The sequence below is a fragment of the Rhipicephalus sanguineus genome, chromosome 2 (genome assembly GCF_013339695.2).
Source record: "Rhipicephalus sanguineus isolate Rsan-2018 chromosome 2, BIME_Rsan_1.4, whole genome shotgun sequence".
Classification (NCBI taxonomy): Eukaryota; Metazoa; Arthropoda; class Arachnida; order Ixodida; family Ixodidae; genus Rhipicephalus; species Rhipicephalus sanguineus.
In genome coordinates, this window is record NC_051177.1 from 35,295,946 (window position 1) to 35,317,616 (window position 21,671).

Below are 21,671 nucleotides of genomic sequence, written 5' to 3' on the forward strand. Positions count from 1 at the left end.
ATCGTTTACGGTACCTCCGTATTGTTCATCAATGTAGCGCTGCCTAGTACACAGTTGCTCATCCAACTACACAGCTAATGAAACCAACAGACAACAGCCGCCTTGGATACGAGTGGCGCACCGGCTAACATCCCAGTGATCAAACGCACTACTAGAGCATCGGACGCGTGATTCGAAGGTTGTGGGTTCAGATCCCACCGACGGCAACGGTGCTTCTTCGCTCGCTTCAGTTCCTTTCTGTCCAAGTCATAATTATTTCACTAGAGTAAAACAGACAAATAATTTCCCCCATGCTTTTTTTGGCTTAATTGTTTGTTGGTTTCATTGCTTGTGTCAAACAGAGAAACGAGCCCCTCGAATACTTCCCCTTTCATTCTGCACAGCTACTCACCCTTACGCTCGCGACCGCTTGGCGTTGCAGAGGTCGACTTCCGGTTGATCACGTTGCCTCTCCCTATGGCGTGGGCACCGGTGATCTTGCCGCCTTCTCCTGTACTGCCGTAGGGCTCTGTCACATCCATGTTCGTGTGTTCGGCCGGCCTGTCAGTGTCGCCGGTGGTGCCGCCGTCACTGGTGCTGTGGCGGTTGGTGCGCTTCGCGCCTCGCCTCACGGTGCCGCGGTGACCTCGGCGTCCCGTGTTCGCTGCACCGGCCCGGCCACCAGGCTTTTGACCTTTCGGGGTGGACTTGGTGGTGGAATCGGTAGTGGAGCCGGCGGCGGCGGCCTTGAGCGCGCCACTCTGGGGCTTTTCCTTGCCCCCTGCACATTATCCCGGTATGTCGGAGTCGGAAAAATATTTTTTTTTTTAAAGGCGAAAGCCCTATATGCCTCATCAAACGCATGCATGACCGCTTAGGATGAATGCTTAAGTGTGGGCTATTTCAAACTATTTGTTATCGGTATGTATATGGCGCCGGAGCGTGCTGTTCCAGTGTTATAGGCGTGCGCACGGGGAAGGGGGGGGGGTTCGTCAGGGTGGCGCCCCACCGCTAGTCACCTAACAGGGAAGGGGGGGGGGATCTGCCCTGTACTTTGACTTGGTAGAGAGGGGGGGCGCTGCGATAAACCTTCGACTCCCCCCCCCCCCCCCCCCTGGATGGGGAACCCTGCTCACGCCTATGAGTGCACGTGTTGACCTCTGTACAAACATACTCGGGCAAGAGCAATCTCTCTGTCGAAAGGTCCTCGTACACGCTCACATGTACCGCGTGATAATATCAGTTTTATACAAAATACGGTAAGGTCATGTCGAATTATTTTGTGAGAAGCATGAGCGATATAGAGACGTAACTAATAGGGTTCTCTCTCTCCTATCTGTATATTTGTAAGCCGTTACGCAAAAAAAAACAAAAACAAAAAAAGGAAGTTTAAATAGTTTTACGATGATGTGGTGGATGCACACGATGGGCGGAAACGCAGCATCGAGGCACAGACGTTGGATCATGTGCCTCGACCGCGCGTTGTGCTGTACCTCCGCAGTCGGCACTACTAGTTAGAACTTAAAAAAAACACGCGTTTTGCATTTGAAGAAATTGTAGGCCGAAGTTCTGTCTAAGAATTTCGGTAATTTCAGCATTTGAGTGTCGATGTGACCTCACGGATTTCGAAGTCTTTTTTTAGGGGCGAAGCTCCTTAAGGCGGCACCCGTTCGTCCCTCGTAGTCGTAGTGCGTAACCAGTCTTACGCTTTGACCTCCAAGGTGGTGCCGGTGGGAGATTTTTCCTGTGCGTTGTTGAACAATAAAAAATTCGCAGCGTGCGCGTTAACTAAAAGTCGAATTCTTCTGTCTCTCATTCCCCATTAGCAGCCATTGGCATGTTCCAGTAGGAAACGTTAGTAGAAGTAGAAGTGTGTTAGCTAAAAGCCGACTTCTCCTGTCTCTCATTCCCATTAGCAGCCATTGTTTACCTCCAAGGTAGTGCCTGGTGAGATTTCTCCTGTGCGTGATTAAACAATAAAAATTTTGTTCAAAACGCCGTTGATTGATCAAATAAACCAACGAAAGACGCCAGATGTTTTGTAAAAGCAAAACGAAAGAACGCCAGATGTTTCTAAAGCAAAACGAAAAGACGCCAGCTGCTTAACGAAAGACGCCAGATGTTTTCTAAAGCAATGGTTTTCTAAACAATGAAAATTTACAGCGTACATGTAAAATTAAAGTGAGCTGCAAGTCGTCATAACTCATCGAACCTTTAGTATAAACGCGCCCGATCTCACGTCGGTGATGATGTACTGGGCAGAATTCACGGAAGATTCACGGTTTACCGATGAACCTCCGCAGCTTCGCCCACTCATCATCATTCACTCCGTGGATATGCTGTGATTCTTTTTTTTTTTTGGGGGGGGGGGCGCATTTTGGCCAAGTCGGCTGAATAAAATTTCCTGCGACTGCCCGCGTTAGTCTCTCGTTCCTCTTAGAACGCAACACAATTCACTTGGTTCTGAAAATATATTTGTGTAGACCCTTAGCAGGAGCCGCGAAAATCTATGACGTCACGACGTGTTGGTGCGAAAACTTCAAGGCTGCGTCGCCAGCTGTATCCTTTTTTGCGCCTTTTCTAGCTTATCGAACACCTTTCTGCGGCGACAGCAGTGCCTTTTGTATTATCTAAGGGTAGCTTATTAACACGAGTGAAATCATTCTTCCCTTAAATGTCCCTTTCACTGTCTCTTTTCCTAACTAAACTTCGCCGCAATACAACACTATACAATGAAGCTTGCATAATGTATTGTGGTGCTTTGCCTCAGTACAGTGCAGATATGCGGCAAAGCGTTCGAAATGCGCGGCAAGGGTCTAGGATCTCTCTACTCGAGCGCCTACCCAGTCCGGTGAGGAAGAAGAGGACGGCCACAGCGAGCAAGGCTAGCACCACTCCGCCGCCGATCATCAGGTAAGTTTTCGTCGGGTTATCTTCGCCGTCCGGTGGCGCATCGGGCAGGGGGCTGCGGGAAGTTTCGATTAACTCCCGATTGGCGGTTCCTATGCTGCAGCTTAAAAGATCGACCACGCCCTCTTTTTTTTTTTTTAATTCGAGCAGCTGTGGTTTGACTTTCGACCGCAAGCAAAGGCACTATTGGTAAAGCAAGTAATTCCGCCAGTTCCACGCCGTGAAAAGCGCCGGACAGCAAAGCTGCAAGCGCTCGTGTACTATGGTGAGGGTAGACTAGGACATGGACGAAGAAAACACAGCGCCGACCGAAGTAAAAATATATTCATAAAAAAGACGTTTCGGCTCCCACGTGGGAGCCTTGTTCACCTAAGAAGGTTGGCGTTGAAATTCGCGTGCAACTGTGTACGTGCAAGTTCTTCGGGACACTCGAATTCAATACGTCGTCGCGGAAAAAAGGCTTCGTTTTCAAAGCGCCTGAATCTCTCTCGGTGAGCAAGGCTCCCGTGTGGGAGCCGAAACGTCTTTTTATGAATATATTTTTTCTTTGGTCGGCGCTGTGTTTTCTTCGTCCATGTCATTCCCTGGCCAGGCGGGATTCCGCCAAACTCTCTGGCATCATAGACAAGGACAGCTTACTCTCAACTCGGGCTTCATCATCATCACCGTCCTTTAGTATCATCATTTAGCATGATCGTAATAAAAATTTTCTTTATTTATTTATTCTCTCCCCCCTCTGGTCACGTGACCTGCGTGACGCCTACTACTACAACGACGACGACGCCACAGGGTGGGCTTAGACAGTTTTCGCTGTAAAAACACGTCACTCAAGAAGCTCCTCGTTGCAGGAAGCACTGCGCAGCATTGCTGAACCACTGTGTCAGAACGATGTAACAGCGCATGCGTGGAACGTAGCACGAGTATGTAAAACCCATATTACGAGTAGATCATTTCGTCTGTTTTTTATATTCTTTCAAAGTAGAATAGCCACTTCAAACTAAAAATGCTTATTTACAGCTAAAGGGAGCCCTATACTAGGGCCTCGCACTTTATGGCAATATTTTTCTGACATAATACTGCACACGACGTACATAAGTAGCGCAAAAAATGACAAAGTGAAGAAAACAGACAGGACACGGCGCTCCTGCCTGTTTCCTTTACCTTTTTGCGCTAGTTAATTATGTCGAAAATCAATACGCACCAACTAGCCCAACTCGCATCTCTAATACTGCCACACTGCATAATATGCATTCCTTCATTGCCAACTGTAAAGTAAAGTGGCCCTTTACTGTAAAGTGGCCCTTTACTTTACAGTTGCCACAAAAACCCACTAATCATCATCAACTCTAAAGTAAAAAGTAGTTTTCCTGCAGTTAGTGACATCTGGTTTGTGAATGCAGATGTTGTACTTCAGTTATACGTACGCGCTGCTCGAAGGCGTCCAGCAAATGATAAACGACGTTGGAACGTCCTTAACGCTCCGAAAAGTTGATTAACAGTTGACTGACCAAGAGCTGGTCAAGTCTGCGCTTTGCAGCAGTTTTACTGTGGAATAGCACAAATATTCTGGACGCAGAAAAAAAGCGTATCTATTTGTCCCCATCAATGTATCAATTTATTAAGAAGACTTGTTTAGAAATATGTTCAAGAGCCTTCAGATGAAGGCTCTTCGGGTGAAGGCCCACAGAGAAAGACAAGCAGAACTGGTACAAATTGACGCTTAGCGCTATAAAACTGCTAAGGCTAGAGCCTGAAATACCTCACGAAAGGCAAAAAGTGACCGTCGGCGTCAACACAAAGTGGTCCAAGAAATCACGTGTTCACGGATGACGTCATGATACGTAATCTATGACGTAATCACCAGAAGTAAGTGACGAAAAAGTGCTAACGTACTCACTTTTTAAGCATCGAAACCAGACCTGTAGAGATCAAGGAAGGAGATAACTCTAAATTCACCACACTTCTCAAGGATTGAGGCCAGCGCCAAAAGTTGGTTTCGTGAATGTGCTTCTACAGTAGCAGCCGCAGTCAAGTGTGTCACGACACAGAAGTGAAATATTCACTCGCTTGTTTACAAAAAATGTCAATCCGATCATCTCCGATAATTGAGCCGTACCTGTAGCCTATTACGGTTATCGTGTTCACACGCCGCAGCACACAAGCGGTGTGTGCGCACATGGAGGAGTAGCTAAAAAAAAAGAGCCAGTTTCGCCGCAAGCGCGAAGCAGTGGTTGCGATAGCAACGAACTGGAATGTAATACGAAGAAAGGCCAGCAGCTCACTCCCTTCGAAAACGCGGTCGCTGCAACGAGCGAAGTGACCTTGTGCGGTCTATGACTTAAAGGGACACTAAAGGCAAATATTAAGTAGACATTGATTGTTTAAATAGCGATACAGAAACCTCGTAGTGCTACTTTTATGCCAAGGAAGTGCTTATTTTGAAATAAAATCACGTTTTAGTGGTCCGCATCGCGTTAGCGCGCTTCAAGTCACCCGCCTGAAAGCGGTATTTCGCACGTCACTGTTGCCGTGCCCAACGTTGCGCGGCGGCGTGCACTGGCGGCGTGAACCATTCGGGCATCCGGCAACACACATGCATGCGGTATTTTGTCGAACTTTCTGTCAGAGCGACTTTCACGAGCGTGCAAAATACACGCGGCAGTACGCGATACCAAAACTACCACTGAGACGCGACCGCGTGGACGAGGCAGGGCGCTGGGCGAAGCGCAGTTCGGCGAAAACGGAACTTTTGAACCACACGCGCCGTTCCCCATGGCAACGCCAAAGAGGTTCTTTTTTCCATGAATCAAACAGAAACGAGCAATCAGCATTTTATTACATCTCTTGATGCACGGAAGGTTCTTTTTTTATTGCAGCTAGTTCGCTTACTAGCGATTAATTGTATTCAGACTCTCCCACGTCATCGGGATCACTTCCAAAATGTCCCATTCGTGGCGCTCATCGTTTGATACATTTAGCTTAATTTCTCGGTAAGTAGGGCACTGCTGTTGATAATACCGCCGTTTTAGACGTTGTCATACATTCAGCTTTCACTCTGATTAAATTGTTATTTGCCTTCAGTGTCCCTTTAAACGCAAACTTTGCGATGAGAGCACAACACGTACAAAGCTACGAGCCACGTGTTCATTGATCCCCGCTAAAGAAAAGCGCGCTACCGCAGACGATCATACCGTGCAAGTGCAAGATTTCTTACCAAAGGCACGCAACCCCTCCCCCCCCCCCCCCCATTTTTCCGACTCCTATCCTCTGGCTTCTATCTCCAAGCGCCGCGACGAAAGAAGGGGGGGGGGGTCGATGCCCTTTGACTGCGTCCTTTGGTGCTTTGCTCCACCACGCGGGTAAATAAAGAAGCATCTGCCATTGGCCTCTGCGACGCTCAAGTAGCCCAGAGATGCGCGTACCGCCAACGGTATAGGATGTCTATAAATAGCTCGCCGCTTGACCGGTACAGTATCTATGCGCGCGTGGCCGTGCGGTCTAACGCCTCGCGCCGTGGAATAAATCCCCTGTAACGCACTTCGGAAAATGTTTCTTCAGAACTATTTTTCTTTGTTGGTTTTGTATAGATATACATACCTATAGATATACGAAACATGACGGCGACGGCGACGACAGAAACCTGGTGAGAGTGTCCATATAATTGCTACCGACTTAAATAAGCAAGGCACTCGTGCTTACCTGGGTGGGGTCCGATACCGAGATTATATGGGTCTGAAAGGTCGTAAAAGATGGCTCAATAAGCATGTTTGAAAAATTCTGAAGGATCACATTGTGACATGAGCGGTTGTGAAATATTTCATTATGCTCACTGGAACAACATGAGTTTTGCTAATTCATATTAATAGATTGTGAAATTGAGCTCGTTTTTTTTTCATTTACCGGAGCATTTTTGTTGTTATTGTAAAGTGCGGAACTGAAGTTACCGGAATAATAGTCGTCGTCGCCATCCGCAGGGCCTTCCGGTGGTGGGCCTTCCCTATAGCTTCTCACGAAGCCTTCCGCATCTAGAAAAATTGAAAACTAAGAATTAGACTCTTAAGACTCCATAAACGATCAAAATAGCAACTATCAATATTACTGTCGTAAAATGCCGCAAACTTAGCAAGGATCATATTTTCTCGACTTAATCACCGGTTTTGTAAAGCTAGATTGGACATAGTACAGCTGTGTAATGTAGTGAACCTTACACAATGCATTGCGGTAAAGCGTATTAAGAGCGCGAAAAAAAAAAACAATCACGTTCTGACATGCTTAAACATAGCTTCAATGTAAAACAGTTGTGATATGCAGTAAAACATTTAATCGCGCCATAAAGTGGAAATAACCGATTCAGTTGAATCGGTTATAGCTTGAGCCGGCGCGCGATAGTATAATTGCCGGTCGGGATTTGTCGTTTTGACTCAACTAGAGAAGGTCCTGAAATTTAGCGTGTGAACACCTCGGCCTTGCGACTATTAATAATATAATAATAATGTTTATTTGCCATCAGTACAAAAATAATGATGGAGGGGGCGGGAATAAAAGCGACAATCCGCTTGACGAAGTTCCCACTCCCGTACAGGTAGCAGCAGCGAGGCACATAAAAAATACAGTTCTATGTATGTATGGAATATTATTAGTCTGCATTTAAACAAGCGCAGAAAAAAAAAGAAAAACATACACACACAGAGCACTACCATTTGCTCCTAGAAAAGGAAAATTATACATATACTTATATGTATATATGTACGCATATATATACATGCCTACACACATAAACATGCAGTTACATACAAAATACCCAATATACATATTCGCGTACATATCAGTTCAGTCATTCTACTAAAAGGGAAAAATAGAATGAAATGTCACCTTCTGTACGAGGATTTAAGTGAGTATGGGTCGTTATTCATTACTCTGCGCGAGAAATTTCCGTATTCCCGCATTATCGATTTCCGGCAAATTAATATGCGCGTCGATTAGCTGATTTAATATAAATGGTAACTGGTAGTGGAGCACATGCCGACCATAGTTGGTGCGGGTAGCTGGTAAAATCCAGTGTGTTTTGTGACGGTGTGGGCAGTGGAGACTCAAACAACCTTAACGAGGCAAGACTGCATAAGCTGTCTTGGCGTTTTTTAAACTCTGCTTTATACCTCCGTAGTAGTCTGTAGTGGTATAAGTTAAATATGTTAAGAATGTCAAATTGAACAAAAAGATGTCTTATTGTATGTCTGTAAGGCAATCCATAAACTACCCTTAGTAGCCGTTTTTGTATGATTAATATTTTTTGTAGATTTGATTTAGTGGTCGTGGCCCATACAAGTGTACGGTAATTTAGGTAGGAACAAAAAATAGTTATACAGCATTAATTTTACTTTTTGAGGCAATATGCTTCTGTGGCGCATAAGGAGACCAGAGACGCTGGATGTTTTTAAGAGGATATGGTAAACATGGTCGTCCCACTGCATATTTTCTGAGAAGTATACCCCAAGTGATTTAAAAGATGACACTATTTCAAGAACACTTGAATGATATAGAAGATTTGCAGAGACTGCAACACGTTTATTCCCAGGATGAAAAATGATAGCTTTAGACTTTGACACATTGACGGAAAGCACGTTTTCATCTGACCATTTTTCTAGTTTTTGCAGTAGGTTATTCGCTTGAGTTATTACGTCATTAGGATTCTCATTTGAAATAAATATACTTGTGTTATCCGCATATATTATAAAACGGGAAACATTATCAATGTTTACGATGTCATTAATGTAGATATTAAAGAGTAGTGGTCCAAGAATGCTGCCTTGGGGCACACCGCAGACAACATGACGTGAAGATGATTTAAATTGATCAGTTTGGACATATTGAGTTGGCGACGACAAATAAGACTTAATGAGAAGTAAGGCATGACCCCTTATCCCGTATAATTCTAACTTTTGAAAAAGAATTTCGTGATTTATTCTATCAAAAGCCCCCCCCCCCCCTTGGTGTAATCCACAAATATTCCTAAGACAATCTTCTTTTGTTCAAAACATTCTAGTATGTAGTACGTTATGTTGGGCTAGTTGGTGCATCGTCACTTGAAATACGAAGATCGAAGTGCGTCTCTTCTTGTTTCTTCGCAGTTGCAACCTTGCGCCACGTATTTCAAGTAATTCTAGTGTGTGTTCTTTTTGATGAAGCAGGGCCAATTCAGTAAAACGATTTTTCCTAAAACCATATTGGCAGTCGGTGATGAGATCATTGGCTTCGCAAAATTTCTCTATACGTCGAAGGATAACTTTTTCAAGCCCCTTAGAAAAAAAAAAGGTAGGATGCTGATAGGTCGATAATTTGAAAAATCATTTATGTCGCCTTTTTTTATGCAAAACGGTTACCCTAGCAATTTGCATGCTTGAATGGAAACTGTGCAGATTGAAAACATAAATTATATAAATATGCCAGTACATCAGATATGACATCGATTACATACTTGACAGGACGTATTTGAATGTCGTTAACATCACAGAGGTACTGTTGTTAATTTCGGAAAATATGCTTATTTTTTCATTTTTATCACCTGGTTCTAAAAACATGGTGGGTGATACCCTCGTAATGGACTGTGTAGGTGTATCTACTTGGATGTTTGATTGCGCAGTAAAGTAGCCATTGAATGCATCAACAAGAGATTTGCCTGTATATTCACGACCATTCTGAATGACCCTCTCCGGTGGTCTACGATCGTCATTTTTCGAACTTTTCGAAAGCGATCGATTATTCGAAAGCGATCGAACTTTTTTCCAAAGCTTATCCAAACGATTTACTGTGCATCCAAAATACTTCTCATAATAACTTAGTCTAGCATTTCGAATGTCATTGTTTAATTTATTCCTGTACTTTTTGAAGTCATGAAGTGCGAGAATGCTTCTGCTAATATTAAACAACTTGTACAGTTTATTTTTTTCTCTGATACGAGCATGTAATTCACGAGTTATCCAAGGTTTTCTTAGTCTTTTATGGGCTTTTCTCTCTTTAAAAGGAAAGTGCTTTTTGTATATTGAGCAAAATTTCTCTACGAATAGCTGATACGCGCTGTTCGTATCATTTTCCTTGTGTATATCGCTCCAATCTGTATTTGATAAGTCGAAGCGGAAACTATCCAGTGCATCGGATGTTACGAGTTGGTACAATTTCTTAGTCCGAACGGCTTGTTTGGGAATTGATTTCTGGCTAAAGAGGTATATGCCCAAGTGATCACTCAGATCACAGCAAGTAACACCCGAATGTATGTTGGACATGTCTATATTCGTGACGAACAGGTCCAAAAGTGTTTCAGAAGTTGTTGTGATTCGGGTAGGCATTTTAGTTGCAATTTTGAATCCGTAGGAGCGCAAAAGAACATTAAAACTCATACTGTTAGTAGACGAGGTGAGCATATCAATATTAAAGTCTCCACTGATTATAGCGTCATACTTATGCATATCAATGAATCTGAGATAACCTTCAAAGAAATCAACGAATGCACACATGTCACCTCTAGGTGGTCTGTAAAACGCTGATACTACCATATTATTTCCAATTATTGTTGAAACGACTTCTACATTGGCAGAGCAGAAGCAAAATTCTTTCATTGCCTCAGATTCATTTTTTTCGTGAATTAAAGTACACACGCCGCCGCCACGACGGCCATCACGGTTGACAGTAAATATTTTGTAAGGAGCTAGTACATTAAAGCTGTCATTACCATCAAGCCAAGTTTCCGAAATCATAATGACATCAAGTGTAAATCCAAAGTTATCAAGTAGCATCTGAAAATCATTTGTTTTGTTGCTTAATGAGCGAACATTTAGATGGAACACTTAATTATGTTCTGTTTAAACCACTTCTGAGGAACGATGTTATGGGGTAATAAAGACTGGTCAGCATGAATAAAGCTTGCGGATGCTGCAAATGAACCAGCGGAAGAAATGGTATTATCTGCAGGCATTACTAAAATTTATGAATAGCAGCGAACTACACAAGTGGTAATACCTTGTCATTTTGCATTGCAGTGAAATTTCGTGCTTTATCACGCCTTTCTTGTATATAAAAGTTACTGGCTAGGTTTCCATTCAAGCACCTTTTAAGAAAGAAAGTGGAAAAAAGGCCCATGAAAGCTCTACTGAAATATAATATCGTACACTTCACTGTTTTATAACCCAAGAGGAGTAAGAAAAAAGAAGATGGATTAGAACACAATGCACTTTCCCGTTTCATCCCGACATTACAGCAAGAATACGACTCACCCACATCACTAAGTTCATTCCGTAGTACTCATGAAGAGCTGACCATCTTATTGAGCTGGTAAAGCTGTCAGAGAAGTTAGTCGTAAAGCGACTACCGTTTCATGCTGCACTGGAACTCTACTTGGTCCCAGAATTTCGCTACAGCTAGCTCATTAATTTCTGCGTCTGCGGTGGTTGACGTGAAATGGGCTGCACGAAATTGTCCGCGCCAGTCACGCTACTCACGGCGTTCTCTCTTAAGGTAAACCGTGTACCTATATACAAAATAGTCTCCTAAACAGCTGCGCTCAGAATTCGCATTATAGGCAGTATCGTAATCGTCCGTGAATTTTTTGTTATGGTGGGGTAGCGTGAAGCAGGACAAAGGATGCGCAGCCGTCGCCTTCATCTCTGTGTCTTTCGTCCCGCTTCGCGCAACTCGGTTTAAAGGGCCTCCGAACGGCCTTTGAAAATGCAAAGAACCGCGCTATTCTCCCCTGGAGCTTCCCGTCTTTACGGCGTAATTCGTGACGCCAGCTGTCTGTTCACGTGACGTCATGAGGAAATAAGCTCTCGAATGGTACGAGGGATATGAGTTGTGAATCTTCTCCTACGCTGCTTTGCCCTGCAGTCGCACGCCCTTTCTGCCTTGTCGTCTCGCATGACTATCGTATACGCGATCAAATGATTTCGCTTCGTTTTGTACGTTATCGACTGCACAAGCGGAGACAACAGCGTGTAGTCGAAAAGCGCCAAATCTTGACAGGTTCGGTGCTTAGTGCTGACATTGTCCACGTATTTTATGAAATAATAAGTGGTTATGAGGAGACACTGCCTGTAGGAAGGGTTGCAAGTGCGAGAAAGAAACCACGCTTTCGTCTTTGAACTCGGACTGGAGCCCTTTAACAACAAAATAAAAGGTGTGGCCACGAGTGCACATTCGTTCAGTACTAAACAAATGCCCGCAGTCTGCCCTCCATTGGGTAGGTACGTTATACTATCCGGCGCAACGCGACCCGAAGACACCTCTAACCTGATACACCACCGTAAGCGCGTTTACATAAGTTGACAACAGCGGGTTGTGTCGAGCCACCGTTATTTGTTGAGACAGCCGTACATTATAGGCCGAACAGTCAAGGCGTACCTAATTTCCTCAGCCGGGGTTGCGAGAATATGTGGATGTAGATCTATAGATCCTAAAATTTTGGCTCGCACCCACCCTGGGGGGGGGGGGGGGGGGTTCGGCAAGAATCGGGTAGCTTAGAAAAAAATATTTAGAAGATGGAAGAGAGAATAATTTCTCGTTTTGTATAATAAATTTTTTTTTCAGAATTATTATTCTGAAAATTAAAAAGGGGGGTCGAATCAATTCTTATCGAATAAAAATTAAATAAATAATACGCAAGAAAATTTCACGGAGCCGACTCTGTTTAACTATGAAGCTTTCGAACCGTGGTTATTGTGTAAATCTCATTAACTGTGCTATGAAATCCTGAACGGCCTCGCATACTTTCTCGTTGCTGTGCCCAAGGGTAAGTGCACCTAGGGACACTAAATTTGAAGGTGTTTAATCTAATGAAACGATGCGTAACGGTGTTTCTAGAGATCGCTTTATTAATGCGGAAAACCTTCGACAGGAGATCGGAAAGCTTTCTATTGCTTCATCTTCCTTGCAATATGAACAAAGCGATGAGAGTGCCAAACCAGCTCTGTATAAAAAGAAAATCAGTGATGGTATACGACAGCGTAACCTAGTAATTATAAATTCAAGACCTCTATTATGACATGGTGTGCTTTTCCAGGGCATCAATACGTGATTAAAATCCGGGGAATTTCTTCGAGATGGTACATAGAATTCTCGCATCATCGTTTGCCTCCGAAATGTAGCCGCTACTATAGAAGCTGATGTAGGGGTAATATTAATAGCTGGTCCGTCTAACGCCGCTTTCGCCAGTGCATCAGCCGTTTCGTTTAGAAATAGGCCTCTATGCCCAGGCATCCCTACAAAACGAACATACGTTCAGTGATCAGGTACTGGGGATGTGAACTCTTTCACTAATTTCAAATCACCGGATGCCGTGAGCTCACTACACAAGGATAAAGAGTTTGTTATTATTTTGGTGGAACTTATTGATGTGGCCAGTTTACGAAGGGCCAATACGAGTGCTAAAAATTATGAGATTAAGATGGGTGTAAAATCTGGAATGCGGAGGGAAAAGGAAGAGTTGAGAATAGGGAAGTATGTATACCGGTGCCACTCTTTTCTTCCCTCTGCGATGCGTCCGTCGCAATGACGACATTTGCTTGCATTTTAAGCAGGTAGTCCTGTAGAGTAGCTATTAAGATTTTACTCGGTCGGTGGTTGGCATTATTAGGAAAAGTCGCATCAAAGCAGATCCGGAGAAAATTTTTCTCATGACAGACCGGAATAACCTCCCTTATTTGGACGGTCAGTGGATCGAGAAAAGATTGTACAAAGTTTACTTGCAGTGTGTGAAATCTAGGCCAGTGAAAATAAAAATAATGAACCTGGTTGCGCAGTGAGAGCTGTTTCGCTACGCCTTAAAGGGGACTCGTATGCCCTTCAATATGTTTGTACAGCCGGTATTCTGAATCTCATGCGTGAAGGAATTCTAGCTTCCAGATACCAAACATTATTCGCAACAAATTTAGGTAGCCCTAAGCACGTTCGCACTGCCTGCTTTGCCAGAAGAACACGGGGACGAAGCTTATAGGTGGGTGCCCCAGAGTATAAAACACACCTAAATTCTAGTACAAGCGAGCCGGTGAGATCAGTGGCCCAAGGCCTGAATGAGCCACATTTTCAAAAATGTGGCCAGTAGGCACGGTGTACCTATCGTGTCTTCTGCTCCCAATATGCTCGCGCAATTGTGTCCTTGCATCATGTGCAGCCATTTCAAAGGCTGTCTTGTAAAGATGCCAAGCGGTATGTGCGTTGCGCCACCGGTGTGGTGTATGAAATCCCCCTGTCCTGAGTGGTATGTAGGGAAAACTGGCCGCTGCGTCAGTGACAGAATGAGGGAGCACGCGACTAACTTGAACAAGGACATGAATGTGCATCTTTCTACGCATTGCAAAGCCTGCGCATGGGCCCCAAGGTTTTACGATCTCAAGATCCTATGTAGAAGTGAAGAAAGAACGACACGTGAGCTTTCAGAAGCGTTTCTTTTATAAAAGAAAACAGTACTTATTGTGTAAGTCAGACGTCTGTTGTCTTGTTTGCGGCGGAACATGCCTTTCTTTGGGTCATTCGGCTGATATTTTATTCTGTCAAGCGCCTTTTGTAGCCTACCGGATGTCACTTGCCTGCCTGGGCCTCATGCGCTCACTCGTTGGCGCCACGGCTCTCCGAGTGCGCAGCGCCGATGCGGCCACTTCGCGCATTTTGTCCCTGTTTCCTTCCTGACCCGTAGCTCCAAGTTGTGTGCGGTGAACGTTGATGCGTGAAAATGGCAACGCCAAACGAGCCCCGCTTGATTTTTTTGAGGCTACTGACGAATAGCAAATGTTCAGCAATACTTCAAACGAAGTAGTTCGCTTCAGGGTGGCGACTTTTGTGCCGCTTATCACGTTTACTGCGTGAGAAAACTGCACAGTGCCGTCAGTCCGTCGGAAATATTCGCAAAATACGTCGTACATAAGAAGAGCGTGGAGTACGACGTGTGTTTAAAGGCGAGTAAGCCTTTTTTCTTGGCATATACGATAGAAAATATCTTTATTGTTAGCCTCGCGCGTCGCTTGTCTTATGACGGGCGCGCATTACCAGAAAGCTGGAACAGAGACCTCATGAAGTGCCGGTCTCTTAGTTTTCTAGCGCTGTTATTTCGAACACGTTGCGAAATTGTATTTTTGAACATGTGAAACTGTGTTTTTCGTCTAGGTCGTCCCATCGTAAAGCCGATTCTGAGGCCCCTCAGCCCGACAGTCGTGCTCAACTGACAAAGTGGGCACTGCAGAGGACTGTTTTGCGTCGCACTGGTTGCCACAAATCTCCATTCGGACTAACAATAATAAAGGGAACAAGGGAACGAACAATGTGTTAATATTACCTGGAGCATAGCTAGAAATTATTTTTTCTGTTGGGTGTTCAACCATACTTTATGCATGTTCGTCCGTGCGTTTGTATGCGTGGCGTGTATACATACACATGCAAAATTAAAAAAAAAAATCAGGGGAAGGAGTTTGAACCCCCCTGGCTACGCCAGTGACTTGGATAGAAAGCGAAAGAAACCGTGCGAAGACCGGACACGTATGCTTATCGGGTGCGCCGAACGGCTGCGACCCAACGTTTTCGCCAATCAGCCTCGTGATAAAATGATAAAAGTGCACCTTCGGCAGTTTCCCGGCCGTGTTCTTGTAGCTGTTATGACATCTGAACTCGCAAGAGCAAATAAAATTCGACATTTTTCGCCGCGTACACGCGCTTGCGCGGCTATAAGGGCCATTGCCAACCTGCTGCAGCCAAGAGCGGCTGTGCGAAGGGAACAGGGACATTTCGCCAGCAGCCGCCGTGGTGGCGCTGCATGTCCGATTTGAAAAAAACGTCGCACGAGGCCTATGTATTGTTTCTCGTCAATTTTCCATTAAAGTTGTAAATAGCGCCTGTGTTGTGTGTTGCCGTATCTTTGTTATATGTGTCTTTGCGCTACAACATGATATTACTAGAATTTCATACTACGAAGACAGAAGCTTCGGTGTTATTTTTGCCTTGTGGCAAAATCTGGTTGAAACTAATGTAAGTAATGCACCCCCCACGACAGCGGTCTAGACGAAAAGATGGATAGTTTTTGAGATGGTAATACTGATGTGGCACTAGGCAAGTTTGTTGTAATAAGATTATATCTGAATTTTTATCAACAATGAGACAAGATAAATGCGTGGAAGCTGAAAAAACTGAACGACAATTCCACTGAAAAACTCTTAAGGGCTCAATGATTAGATATACATAGAGTAGAAACAGTCTTCTCAAGTATACTTTCTTCTAGGTGTTTACTTGGCGGAGCCTTTCTAGCTTTTACAAAAAAATTCGACGACGCGAACCACCAAGAAGAAAAGGCGAAAGGAAAGAGCGCCAACGCTCTTTCCTTCGCCTTTTTTTCTGGGTGGTTTGCGTCGTCGAATTTTCTTGTAAACATGCACCAACTAGCCCAACAGCAAGTTTTACTGAAGTACCTTTCTAGTTTTATTCTCAGACGACAAGGAAGATGATGGGTTTAGAGGGGATCGGCTACATTTCTGGGCTCGCGAATCGATTTTGACGTCAGTAGTGACATTCAGATCTAGAGTGTGGAGGCGGCCTTCGCTCCCTGTAGACTTAATAACATCCCGGAAGTCCTCTCGGGGTAGCACACTTTCATTCGTACTACAACTTGCTTCCTGCTGAGTTGGCAGCGTAGAACATTTTTGAGAAGGCGCTGTTGAGGTGTTTATCAACTGAGTCAACCGCGTGCTCATTATCTGACACAGGCATTCCGAATGTCTAGTAAATAACCTATCCATTGCTTTCGCAATTGCCTTTTCCACTGCGGCCTCAACTGTTTGTGCAATTCTAGCATCTTTCGTAGTATTCTGCCGGGTGGTAATACCAGCATAACCATGTGTCCTTTCCTTGATAATTGCCATCGCTTCTCTCTTAGAACATTGTCTCCTGTATTTTACATCCAGCAGTTGCTTTTCTTGAAAGTGAACGGGACAACTGTCATATAGAGTGGTCCGCTCTATGAGCCCTATCACGGAGGCAAAACTCATCTTGGGCAGTACAGTCAGTATGTGTGTGACCCTCGCCGCACATGCAACACCGTATTCCAGATTTACACCCGCCAGCATTGTGGCCACATCGCCAACAATTTCGACAGTGCAGGGGACGTGATGCTAACGGTTCAGCCTTGAAGATTAGTGGCCAAGCTTTTATTTCAGATGGGCACGATGTTCCGGCGAAAGATGCAATGACCGACTCCGTTGCTACCCTCACATTGTCTACAATGCGATGGCACCGGTAGACAGCTCTTACTCCGGCCATTGAGAGTTTCTCGAGTGTCTCGGACGGACTTAGTTGTGAGTCAACTCCACGTAGAAGGCATTTAGTGCATGCGAAGTGATGTGGAATATATGCACTCACCGGGATGGAGGCAAATGGTGAGCACTTCAGTAGTTCCGCTACACAATCCTTGCCAGGCAATCTGCACACTATACCTCCGAGGCCGGACTGTCGCACATCACTGATGCTCTGATAATGAGGAGTTACCACACGAAGCTGCTCCTGAATCGCTTTAGGATTCTTTAACCGAACTGATCTATTACCCAAGGGCACCAGCGTAACGGGAATGCTGCTAACACCGCTGCGTCTGAAGAGAGGCTGTCCATGCCAAACTGCCCTGCCCAGGAGTGTTCCTGGACATTACTGCGACCTTCGTAAGATCCCTGAAAACAAAATTGAGCTGACCTCGGGTCATCCTCAGTGTCTTCTTATCGTGAGTGTTCTTGTTCTCGTTCTGGGTACGTCTTCTTCTGCATCTTTTGCCACTATACTAAACATTCAGCTTTATTAGCCATGATGATGACGATGATGATGATGGGTAAATAACCTATATCACCACATCATATTTTCCTTTGATACAATTAGGGCTATCTCTACTCACTTTCCGATTACTTTGGATAATAGTTAAAGATGCTATAATTTCGTACGTTTCTGCTATTAAATTATGCTGCGTGGTCCGTCCTGCAGAGTCAGTATATATCACTGGCACATACCTAAGTGCCCGCTCTAATTGCAAATGGTGCGGAAGGGCTTCAAAGGGATTAATGTTGATTCAAGCGAAGCGTATATAGAAGTGATACAAAAGGGCAAAAACTATCCATCTCGCATTTCATGACAGATGCCAGCGCTGGTACTTGACTTAAATAACACGACGACGGTTATTTAAGACGAAGAAAGATGGATAGAAGAAAACGGCATTATAGACTAGAAATCAAATGCATGTTGACGTGTCTTACAACGAAGGTAATCTACTGATTTTTGTGTAGATAAATGCAAGGAGTATACTAAATAAAATACTACAACCGGAAACAGTTTTGTCATATGATCAAGCACCAATTTGATTAATACAGCTGTTGTCGTCCGCTGATGTAACATGAGAGAAATTATATAAGAAATGTGATAACAATAACTTTTTTCTTTTATTCTTTTATATGCGGGAATGCCAATAATATGCATATATTTATGCATATATTTATATATAGAAATGCATATATTTATGCTTTTATATGCAGAAAGATTTCAATCGCCGGTGATTTGCATTTGCAGCATTCATTTATATACAAGTAGGGCGTGATATCTTTCAATTCACTGATTAACCCAAAACTGTATACAATAGCTTGCGCAGGTAGATGAATTTTATGAGCATCGGACATGAAGCGCGGTGGCTCCTTATTTCCCTAGTGCAGAGTACCTAACTGGAAGGTTGGTTTGGTTAACCACTCATACCTGTCTTCCTTCGTTTTATCTCTCTATCGATGCTTTTTTTTATTTCGAGAGTTTGCCCAACGGCATACATAGTTAAATGTACAGATAGAGGCCGGTTTCCGCCATATAAATAAGTTTGTTACTAAACGGATAAAAAAAAAAACCAGCGGGAAACACAAGACACGGTGAGAAGAAAACGACAGGACAGCCTGTCCCGTCGTTTTCTTTTCACTGTGTCTCGTGTTACGCGCTGTTTTTTTTTTTGTCCATTTTGACAATGTACCAGCTAGCCCAGTCCAACGCCTTGCTGTCATAGTTTGTTATTGTAGAATTTAATGCCTCGCTATTCGATGTGTTCACTGCCTCTATACCGTACCAATGTTCCAGCTCTGTACATGGCAAATTCATCCACCTTTTCTCTATTGCGGAAACCACGTGTTCCGCGCAGGGCTGTCCGAAAAAAAGTTTGGGACGGCATCGCCTCTTTTCATTCTTTTCTTTTCATTAGTAGGCCCTTTTCCACCGCAGCGCTTTCGGCGCATTTCAAAGCGGAATAAACGTGGTTTCATTCATTCATTCCTCTGGATTGATGTAGGCACTGCACTCTGCTGTGGTATCGGTCCTCGGCCGATTTTGCGGCTAGAACCTGCTTGACAAGCACCATTTTGCTCATGTGCTTTAGACAACGAGTCTTAATCACCTAATCGCTATCATATTGAGGTCAGCTGCAGCACAAATAATTCACCGAGTCATCTACCCTTACGCCTTCACGCAGGCCTGTAAACTTAAGTGACCTCTTAGACCACCCACAAGAAAGACGACCAAAGGACTTCCTCTGCTCTTCCAGTAAAGTTTCATCGCTCTTTCTCACTCGTTAGCATTCGACACATTTCCAAAAAATCCTGCTTGGGTGCCGCCATATTGCCATTTGGGCTGTTGTAAATAAGCGTGACGCCCAAAAAGTACACTGCCGAAGCAGCGACGTCAGCGTCCCGCGCGACAGTCCAAAAGGAAGATGCTCCTTCTCTCGGAAGGAAAAGTCCATATATATATATATATATATATATATATATATATATATATATATATATATATATATATATATATATATATATATATATACTTGCCGTCGCTTCCAAGTGCTGCCTTTTCTTTCCCTTGGCACGTATTACGTTAATCTAGTGTTCTGTTATCCACTATACGCTATATATGCCCTGTCGAACTATGCTTTCTCTACTCAAAAACATCACTGAACTTCGTCTGATATTCTTATTGCAGTGCAGCAAACGCCGAGGCGCGCGTTGAAGACGCTGCAGCATGAGTATAACCCGCTACACAACGTAGTCCTGTACTCTGGCATTATTTATATTGCAGATGTCGCGGCTTAAATTGCAAGCCAGTCTGCTGAACGGCGCTATATATATATATATATATATATAGTCCCCGCTTCATGCTCTCTAGCGCCGGCTGCACAGGCAGGGATCAAAACCACGGTCGCGTCGCAGACCGGCGTTATCTGCACATTGGCTTCTCTGACTGGTTTACGCTGTTCTCAGGTTAAGCCACATTGCGCTGCAATAAAGTGTCGTTGCCCGAAATTGCTATCCAGCCCCTACTGGTGTCCTTTCTTTATAGCTTTACTCCCATCCATCGCTTTGCTTCAGTGACTCAAGGTTGAGAGAGAAAACGGCATTTCTTTGAGCACTTCCATTTTTGTCTTCACGAAAAGCACAGCAACAATAGAATTTAAAAGAATAATTGATGTTTTCTACACATTATCGTGTGCCCTTATATTTGCTTATATGTGTGCCATCACGTAGCACGAAACTTTAATTCCAAGGTAATCAATAAAATTAAAGTTTGTTTAAATTTTGCTAAAGACCGTCACGATTACGGCAAAGTATATACTGCGGCATCTACGAAAGATCTGGCAACGTAGGTGGCTAGTAGTTACTTAGTTAAAAACACCAAGAAAGCTTCCCTGGTTAGTAACGGCAGAAGTTACGACCTCTGCTAGCTGCTGGCTAGTCAAGGGATGTCGTGAAGGTAGTAAAATACGCTCGAAACTAGTAAATACATGCGTTTACTAACTATTTACTAACTTTTTTCTAAGAGTGTACTACTGTTAATATAGACAGTGTTGACCCGCCGCGGTGGTCTTGTGGTTATGGCGCTCGAATGCTGACCCGGAGGTCGCGGGATCGAATACCGGCTGCGGCAGCCTCATTTCGGTTGAGACAAAATGCTAGAGACCCGTGTACTTAGATTTAGGTACACGTTAAAGAACATCAGGTGGTCGAAATTTCCGGAACCCTCCACTACGGCGTCCCTCGTAATCACATTGTGGCTTTGGGACTCAAAACTCCAACAAATATATATTATAGACAGAGTTTCGCATAGCCCAGTCTTTCAGTCTAGCCCAGTCATCCAGCGTCGTATTCATAGACTTGCATTATGCCCAGCTTGCATTGTAAAGACCTCACGGGAATTTGGACACGTGCTCTTTGACGTTGCTCACCCGTAAGATAATATATACGCTTTACCGGCTTGGCTACATGCGTTTAATGCTTAACGATCAGAACGCGATAATCGGGTCGCAAGCAGTGGACACTTCTTGCGCCACCGGTGAGCGCTGGGAGACCAGATCCAGTCGCCGGTGCGTGAATAACAGCTCTCGTTTCATCCTGTATACCGCTATGAATGAGCTCGGTAACCGTGATGTCCACCGGGAGTGCGAAAACTGGTGGAATACACGTTCTCTCAGAGTATCGCGTTCGGACCACTGGGCACTGCGCAGAGCTACACGTGACCCCTATCTTACATAATTCTCGAGGCGGAGCGAATTATCGAACATTTTCGAGCGAGTTCTCATAGCAAATGTATGATAATATACGATGTATGTAATGTATGATAACATAATATGCCACAGCCGATGAGGCATGCCGTAATGGAGGGCTCAGGAAATTTCGACCATATGGTGTTCGTTAAAGCGCATTGACACGGGCCTCTAGCATTTCGCCTTCATCGAAATGCGACCGCCGCGACCGGGACCG

General features: G+C 44.2%; 1 protein-coding gene across 1 annotated transcript in view; it reads left to right on the forward strand.

Moving 5' to 3' along the window:
* The first annotated feature begins 2,749 nt into the window (after window positions 1-2,749).
* Window positions 2,750-21,671, forward strand: part of LOC119382725 (myosin light chain kinase, smooth muscle-like) — a 141,691-nt gene continuing 122,769 nt past the window's right edge. Inside the window, 1 exon segment of the mRNA XM_049412312.1 lies at window positions 2,750-2,892. Within this exon segment, the coding sequence (XP_049268269.1) occupies window positions 2,762-2,892 (131 nt within the window). The 5' untranslated portion in view covers window positions 2,750-2,761.